This window comes from Ictidomys tridecemlineatus, chromosome 6, assembly GCF_052094955.1.
Source record: "Ictidomys tridecemlineatus isolate mIctTri1 chromosome 6, mIctTri1.hap1, whole genome shotgun sequence".
Classification (NCBI taxonomy): Eukaryota; Metazoa; Chordata; class Mammalia; order Rodentia; family Sciuridae; genus Ictidomys; species Ictidomys tridecemlineatus.
Window position 1 is genome coordinate 20739828 of NC_135482.1, and position 9269 is coordinate 20749096.

The 9269-nt window shown below is 35.9% G+C and overlaps 1 protein-coding gene across 13 annotated transcripts in view; it reads right to left on the reverse strand.

The window, feature by feature from the left end:
• The window catches only part of Apaf1 (apoptotic peptidase activating factor 1), a 78454-nt gene extending 69186 nt beyond the window's left edge, over positions 1 to 9268 (reverse strand). For 4 of the 13 annotated variants that reach the window (XM_040279681.2, XM_040279693.2, XM_078052950.1 and 1 more), the window contains exons 1-4: positions 8975 to 9256; positions 5430 to 5608; positions 5099 to 5288; positions 4203 to 4400 (exon numbers count right to left, since the gene is read on the reverse strand). In XM_040279681.2, coding sequence (XP_040135615.2) covers positions 4203 to 4400; positions 5099 to 5288; positions 5430 to 5567 — 526 coding nt within the window. In that variant the 5' untranslated portion in view covers positions 5568 to 5608; positions 8975 to 9256. The other 9 variants (XM_078052953.1, XM_078052954.1, XR_013440374.1 and 6 more) reach the window with 8 other exon arrangements.
• Position 9269: the final 1 nt, after the last annotated feature.

The following is a 9269-nucleotide window of genomic DNA, read 5'->3' on the forward strand; positions in this document are numbered from 1 at the left end:
GAAGAGGCATGGGGTTAGAAATGAGGATGGAATGTGATAGTCATTATTATCCAAAGTACATGTATAAAGACACAAACTGGTGTGAATATATTTTGTATACAACCAGAAACATGAAAAATTGTGCTCTATATGTGTAATAAGAATTGTAATGCATTCTGCTGACATATATAAATTTTTAAAAATAATTAAAAATAAATAAATACTGAGTTGAGATATTATTTCCACATTTCAGAAAGAACCCATCTTAACTATGGGCACAAGAGGGAGCAATTTAGCCTTGAATGAGGGTTTACTTATAATTCACTCAGAGAAATTTATTCTGAGAAAAACTGCCTTTAATCTAAGAAAACAAATCCTATCCTACTTTCACATGAGGTTTTTCCTGTTAGCAATTTAATAGCATCAAGGAAATCCTGGGAAGGACAGAAACAAATAAGTAGGCAGCCTATATAAAAAGCTTAGAGTACAAATGTATGATATCTCAAGATCATTGTAGTGTCATGTATAACTAATTAAAACAAATAATTTTTTAAAAAAAAGAAAAGAAAAGCTTAGAGTAAATGGTCTAAAAATATGTCAACAATTTCTCTACAAATAAAAAAAATACAGGGTTGAACTGTGAAAAAAAATTGGGTTACTTAAAAATATCTAGGCATAAATAGCTAAGAACTTAATATTTTTTATATCAATCACCACCCTAAGATAACAAAATTTCCATAGAAACCAGTTTTAACAAGTATGTAACCTTTCCCATTGTCTATACTTTTTTAAATTAAAGGTTTTACATTATAATTAATGGAAAAAAGCCAAATTCCTATAGTTTAGAATGGAAGTAATCTCAAGAGAGTAAAATCTATCTTTGAGAAAGCATCTCTTTTTGTTCATTTGTGGTGCTGGGGATTGAATCCAGGTCCTTGCATGGGCTAGACAAGCACTCAGCTACCTACACAGCTCCAGAAAGCATCTACTCTTGAACTAGCAAACATACAAAAGCAAACTCAAGAGATTGAAGAGTTCAATATAAATGGTGAGGCTGATATATGAGGCTGATACAGGATGATATAAGCAAAACTTGGGAAGTACAAATTAGAATGCAAAAAAAATTATTAATTTTGACTATTTGGGAATTAAAAACTTCTCTTCTTTAAGAGCATCCAGGATAAAGTGAATACAAAGAATAAGTTAGAATAAGGTATTTACAAAGTCAAAAACCAGGAAGTCTAACATTGAGAACACACAAGAAACTCCTGAAAAGCAACAGATGGAAATCCCAGTAAAAAAGTACACAACTGATATAAACAAAATCTATAAAAGAAAACCTAAAACACTAACAAGCTTATAAAAAAATATTCAAACTTGAGTTATAAGAGAAATGCAAATTGAAAGATATAATTTTACATCAGCCAGCCTTTTAAAAATTATAAAGTTGGACTACACTGTCACTGGGAAAGTAAGGCTCTTGGAGCCCCCATACCCTGCTGGTAGAAACACAAACTGTAGAACAACTAAATTTGATGTTGGTATATCCCATCATTTAATTTAGCAACTCTTCTAGAAATATACACTAAAAAAAACACTCTTTTAAAGATTCAACCCAGCTTTGCTGGAGCAACGGAGAGTTGGAGACAATGTACATATTAAATTACCATATTAGGGGAATGGATAGTAAAATATGTTCATAGCAATCGGGTGTAACAAATAACTTGTATATTCAGCAACAAGAATAAATCTCAACAATGTTGTGGGAGATAAGAAACACAATAAAATAACACCATAACATTTATGCAAATTTAAAATATCCACATACAAACAACATAGACATTTTATAAAAGCATGTACAATACACAGGTATTTATTAAAAACATATATTAAATATACTGGGATTCTATTATTTCTAATACAAAAAGGGACAGGGAAAAAATGAAAATGGGAATTTTGAAAAGGAAATAAACAAATAAATACAGTAAGAGGCTAAGGTCGCAAAGACATTAAAAAAAAAAAAAATGAACCATGAACTAAAGGAGCCCCCATACCCTGGGGTGGAAACACAAATTGAACTTGAGATCTCACAAAAATATATGAGGGAAATGAATTAAATTTACATGTACTAGACAGCTATTAATATATCTGGGATTTTCTCAACAAAATGGTTAATCTCTATTCTAAGATAACAATTTATACAATATGATTCCTGAGTCATCTAATTCCATAAACTTATGTTCAACTTTAATCCTTAAAATTGAAAATTCATCACAATATAATTTAAATGGGGGTATTCTTTTAATCCTATAAATTAGTATATTATAAATACACATTTTTTAAAAAGTTCATAATATTGAAATAAAAACTTATTTCTTCACACTAAAGGAACTTAAGCCAATTTTATGCTGAAATATCCTCAGTCATCAACTTTGCAGTAGAGGTTAAAAAATATTTCCTAGCTAGGCATGGTGGCACACATCTATAAATCCCAGCACTTCAGGAAGCTGAAACTAGAGGATTGCAAGTTCAAGGCCAGCCTCAGCAACTTAATGAGGCCCTAAGCAACTTAGTGAGACTCTGTCTCAAAATAAAAGATAAAATGGGGCAGGGAGCAGTGGTGCATGCCGGTAATCCTAGTGGCTCGGGAAGCTGAAACAGGAGAATTGTGAGTTCAAAGGCAGCCTTAGCAACTCAGTGAGACCCTGTCTCTAAATAAAATACAAAGAAAAAGACATGGGAGGCTGAGAAAATGGCTCAGTGGTTAAATGCCCCCGGATTCAATCCCTAGTACAAAAAAAAAAAAAAGATCAGGATCAAAAATGTGGTTCAGTGGTTAAATGCCCTGGATTCAATCCCCAGTACCAAAAACAGATAGATAGATAGATAGATAGATAGATAGATAGATAGATAGATAGATAGATAGATAGATAGATAGATAGATACATAGGCAGACAGACACTGAATCTGAGACTTGCAAGGGGCTAAATCCCAGAAAATTTTTCTATAATGACAGAAGGGAAAAAATCAAGGATTGGGAATTGGGCATTCTTCTGACAAGAGTATAATAAATGCTACTAACAAAGCAGCCTATGAAGTTATATAAGTCTTATGTGTACAACAGATATGCCCTAACATCCATCTTTCCAAATCTCTTAGATTCAGATTTTTAAATACTTCTTATTCCATTCAATTTATCCGCCTTAACTGCTAATTATGTATCATATGCAAAAGAAAGAAAAAGTTTAACTATAAGAAATCAGGAACTATCTTTGAATTTCCCTAGAAGAGTTCACAACCGAACACTGAGGAAGCTCTAGGACTATTCCTGATGAATATCCTCAGAACTTACCAGACTCACATCTACAAGCATGCCTGAAACCCTCCTCTGCCCAGGATGCCCTCCCCATCCAGTAACCACCAACTACCGTTCCTCCTTTCCCTCCCATCCCTAGCTCATCTACCTGGTAAACTTCTATTTTTTTCTCCAAACTCCAGCTAAAATATCACCTTGTTGAGGAAAACCTGTGCTATCTACCTATTTCCCCCAGAGAGTTAATGTTCCCTTCCTTTGTTCTAACTTTAAGCCTTATATTTTCTTCTAATTTATCACATAATCATAATTGATTGTATGTCTGGTTATCCTACTAGATTATGAGTGAATTCCTCAGTTATGCAGACTATACCTTCTTTTTGGATGACCTGTGCCTAAAACTGCCAGTCTCAGCCCACCTTCGAACACCCATTGACTGCTACAGTCAAGTCCCAGGTTTTCTTCTTGGGGCTTACACACAGACAGAAAAGATACTAAGAATTTTTATTTATTTATTTATTTTTAATATTTTTAATATTTTTTATGTGGTGCCACATCAGAAAAGAAAGTGTGTGACAGAAACAAAGATGGGGAGGAGTATGAAGATACTATGTATGCACTGCTGGTCTTAAGGAAAAGATCGTGAGTCAAAGAATGCAAGACTCCTCCACAAGGGGAAAATTACAAGGGAAAAAATTATCTCCAAGAGCCTTCAAATGAAAGAAGGAAGACCGCCCTGTTGTTAGCCTAGTAAAAAAAAAAAAAAAAAAAAAAACTCCAGAACTATAAGATAATAAATTTTGTTTTAAGCCACTAAATTTATGGTAATTTATTACCAGCAGCAACAGAAAACTAATAGAATGCCTAAAGAATTATCTTCTTAGCCACCAACACAGAGGTCAAAACTTACCTTCTAAGAGTGAATGATCTCGAACAGCTTCTGCAGCTAATACAGACTTCCCACAGCCTGCCATTCCATAAATGGTGACCCATCCTGGGTCGCCATTCAATTTGAAGAGTTTCTGTTGAATTGCATTCACCAGCTTCTTTCTAGTAACAAAAACAACTGGCCTTTGTGGTACTCCACCTTCACACAGCACTGTCCTTACTGAAATCCAAAACAAGTATGCATGAATATAACTTTGAAGTGGCTACTTACATAATACCACAAAAATTTAAAAGGGCAAACCAAGGTCTTAGCCTCAGAATTTTCAAAAGAAAATGACTAGCATATTAACTTCAACTTTCTGATTTCTCAGAACATGGAGAAAAAAAGCAAACATGTATCCTTCAAGATGAGTGCAAACAATGGAATTGTCTATCAATACCTGCCTAACACACCCTATGACTCTCTGACTCTCCAGTCTGTGTCTCATACTAGAGACTGGGAAAGGTGGAATGCTTGCCTAGCATGTGCAAGGTCCTAGGCTTGATCTTCAGCATTGCAAAAAAAAAAAAAAAAAGTGTAAGGAGAAAACATTTATGAAACTCCTTTCAAGAATATAGATCTTTTTATTCTTTCCTGTAAACTCTACAAACACAGAGACGTAGAAAAGAACTTAAATAAGGGCCTCTAGAAAGTCTGGTTAACTCTAAAAATTAGGGCCTGCATATGATCTCAGCAACAAATAGCTCCCTGAGAAGAAAACGTGTTAACATCGAAATATCTAAATTGAAAATATCACTACAATTTTTTCATATGCATTTTTCAGTGAACTGATCATATTTTTCAGTTTACAGATAAACCTGAAGAAATGTAGTAGCCATCACCATAGAAATATGACAGAAGGTATCAAAGGTACAAACCATATGAAGTTATTCCACCATTTGAATCTTTGCCACTGGAAGATGAAAGCACGGGAATGCCACTATGAAGAAGGGCAGCAAGATCTTTATATCCTTCATGTAGTAGAGCATTGTAGAATGATATATAGGAATAATTGTCTTTTTTAAGTATCAATTTAATTAGCATAGCTGCTCGTTGATGTTGCGTGGGCTTAAAAAAAAATAAGTAGTTTAGTATATAGCAATGAATATGTCTGCAACATAAATGAGTGGAAAGACCCATGAAAAGTTCCAAAATTTCTTAAATTCTAAAAATTTTTAAGAAAGCACAGATTGCTTCAAAGGGCTTTACCTGATTTTTTACTTTTTCCTCTTCTGACACTGTTAAAACTCCATCACTAATCATGTGATCCATGATGTAGGATGTTTTAATGTCCTTTTCCAGAGCTTCTCTATGTTGAAGTAGACAATTTCGAGCTTTTGCATCCATTGTCCCTCAAAGTTTTCTCTCTCTGCACTGTCAACCATGAGCTACAGGCAAAATACCAAAATATTTGTCAAGAAAATAAATATAGAATAGATACATAACCTCCAGAAATTATCAAGAAATATAAATAAGGGCTGGGGATGTGGCTCAAGTGGTAGCGCGCTCGCCTGGCATGCGTGCGGCCCAGGTTCGATCCTCAGCACCACATACAAACAAAGATGTTGTGTCTGCTGAAAACTAAAAAAAAAAAAATATATATATATATATATATATATATATATATAAAGAAATATAAATAAAACAAGATTGTTTTCTTTTTCTTTTCTTTATCTTTTGCTTTTTTATTTTTTTGGCTAAGACTTTTGAAAATGAACAAAAGCCAATGCTTTGAAAGGTTTGAGAAAAATAAGCATTCTTACTACTTGAGGAGAGTACAAATGGATGTAACTTTTCTGGAAAGTAGCAAAAAATAAATAAAAAATGTTTTAAAGAGTGCTCGCTTTATCAGCATATATACTAAAAATGTTTTAAAATAGGCATTATTTTGGGGCTGGGGATGTGGCTCAAGCGGTAGCGCTCTCACCTGGCATGCGTGCGGCCCAGGTTTGATCCTCAGCACCACATTACAAACAAAGATGTTGTGTTCGCTGAAAACTAAAAAATAAATATTAAAATTCTCTCTCTCTCTTTAAAAAAAAATCCTTATTAAAGAGATAATAAGGAGGTCCTGTATTTTTTTTTAAGAGAGGAGAGAGAGAGAGAGAGAGAGAGAGAGAGAGAGAGAGAGAGAGAGAGAGAATTTATTTTTTAATATTTATTTTTTTTAGTTCTCGGCGGACACAACATCTTTGTTGGTATGTGGTGCTGAGGATCGAACCCGGGTCGCACGCATGCCAAACGAGCGCGCTACCGCTTGAGCCACATCCCCAGCCCGGAAGTCCTGTATTTAAAAAAATAAAATAAAATAGGCATTATCTTTAACCTGGAAATCCTACTTCTAGGAGTCTAACTCAAAGAGATGGTCACACAAATTTATGCAAAAATATCCACAAAAAGATTTAATGGAGGAGCTGAGGATGTGGTTCAAGTGGTAGCGTGCTTGCCTAGCATGCGTGAGGCACTGGGTTCAACTCTCAGCACCACATAAAAATAAAATAAAGATGTTGTGTCCACCTAAAACTAAAAAATAAATATTTTTTTTAAAAAAAGATTTAATGGAGATGGGGTTGGGTTGTAGCTCAGTGGTAGAACACTTGCCTAGCATGTGTGAGGCCCTGGGTTCAATCCTCAGCACCACATAAAAATAAATAAATAAAATAAAGGTATTGTATCCAGCTAAAACTACAAAAAAAAATTTTTTTAATTTAGTGGAGAATGTTTAGGTGAGGGGGAAAAAGTGAACACAACTTCAATGTCAATCATTCTGAATGCAGATTTTTATAAGAAAATTAAAATGCATATAAATAAGTATATGATACAGCCATTTCAAATTATAAAACACATTATCTCTGTGTATTGACATGGAATGATATTCCTGATACATTGCTGATTGAAAAATAGAAATATAATCCCAAAAAACACAAAACATGTATTGGGATAATATAATTATACAGGGAGATGTTTAGAAGTTTTTCATCCAAATGTTTGGGCTATTGAGTAGCAAGATTAGGGATTTTCCTCCTTTTCTTTTTTATATTCTTCTTTATTATCTAAATTTTTTTTCAATACAAATCATTTCTGCAATACTTTTTTTTTTTAATTAAGATATTGGCACTGGGCATGGTGGAACATGCCTGTAATACCAGTTACTTGGACAGGAAGATCAAATGTTCAAGTCCAGTCTCAACAATTAACAGGACCCTGTCTCAAAAAACTTTTTTTAATTAAATAAACTAATAAGATTTTATAAAACAGTGAGGTCCTTAATGCTTAAAAGTATTTTGTTTTCTTTATCCAACGTAAGACTGAACACAGCATTGTTGGAATTGAGTATTAGTTCAAAGTTGTTGTCAGCTCTAGGTCTTCATTAGTAAACACACTTCTCACAAAGTATCAGGAAATACCCTCTGATATCATTTCTTGGATTAAGAGGTAACAAGGAAAGAATGTTCTTTACAGAAACATACTTTGATGGATTATACCAACTTCATTTTAAATACAATGCAATTTTTTTCCACGAGAATAAAACCCAGTTCAGAAAGTGTGAAAGTTTTTAAAACATCCAATGTATTATATTGAGAATGTCTAAATGGGGACATTAATCATTCAATACACATTTACGGCCTCTCCCATGTGCCAAGCACTGAGACTACAGAGAAGATTAAGTCATTAAGGAATTCACAATCTAGTAGAAGAAAAAGAGATAATTAGAATGTGAATGTCCTAAATGTAAGAGTAGATATAAACACAAGTAATTTGGAGAGCACAGAAGAGGAACAAATACTATTACGCTTTGAAAATGATCATATTTCTTGAAAAGTCACCAAATGTAGTACTTGCAAAAAATAGGGAAACAGGGCATTTGCCCATGTTTGTTCACAAAATGCCCAGAACTGGCATGAAACTTACTGATTAAAAAAAAGTTAGGATCAGAATCAAGACTGTCATATTTTCAAAATGTTAACGTTTCTGTTTTGTTAAACATAAAACACTTTCCAATTTATAGTAATAAAATTTGATATCACAGAACAAAAGTGAACTTTCAGGTTCATAAATACTCTTAGCAATTTCAAACTAACTTCCAGTTTTACCCAGCCCTATTAAACTTACAGATATGAGTTTTAAATACTTCTTAAAACTTTGCACAAGTTGAAATATGAACAAATTCTCAAAGTGCCCCATCTTTTGTAAACACATCAAAATGCAAATGCCAAAAATCTTCATAGATGTAAAATACAAAGTAAATGCTAAATTCACCCAGGAAAATGCTAATAGTCTACTACTTCCTCGTTAGATAATTTCTCTTCCTGGTACAGAAGCAGAACTGTTATCAAATATTCCATGTCCCCAAATCCTCAGTCCCTGGAAATCGCCTAGAGAACCCCCAAAGAACCTGGTTCCGGGAGAAAAGCAGGGAGGTAAACTTAGCCAAACCTTTGTGCAGAGGTCTTACCGGGAGCAGCAGCCCTGCCGGGTCAGACTGCACGAGTGCAGGTCAGTGGCGGAGTACTATAACCCCGACTTCCGACGGGGAATGGGGGCGCGGGGCGCAGGTTCCCCGCGACCTAAGCCAGGGCAGGTCCTCACCAGAGCCACCGCAACCCGGAGTGAGGAAGATCCGTGGGCCCTCGGAAGGGGTGTCACCCAGTGGCCCGACCCCCGCAAGCCCCGCCTGCGGGCGAACCCTGCCCGGAGACAAAAGGGAGGACGGCCACTAGAGCTGTCGCTCTTCCCTCCGGCTGGAGTCGCACCTTTCGGGACCTTGGCGCCGTTCGCCGCGGCTACTTCAAATCCTTGCGGGTCGCCTGCAGCCCTGCCCCTCGCTCTGGCTCCTTTATCCCTTCTGTCCCGGGCTAAAGCATTAGGGTCCACTAGTTACCGCCTCCTCTCCGCCTCAGGACCGCTGAGCAGTCAAACCCCGCCCGGCCCGACCAGTCCAAAGAGTGTGCCCGCGCGTGCAAATGCACACACCCTAATGTCCGCGGGGCGGACGCCGCGCGCGCCCCCGTCCCGGCGCGTTTCCGCGCGCGCACAGGGACGCGCCCT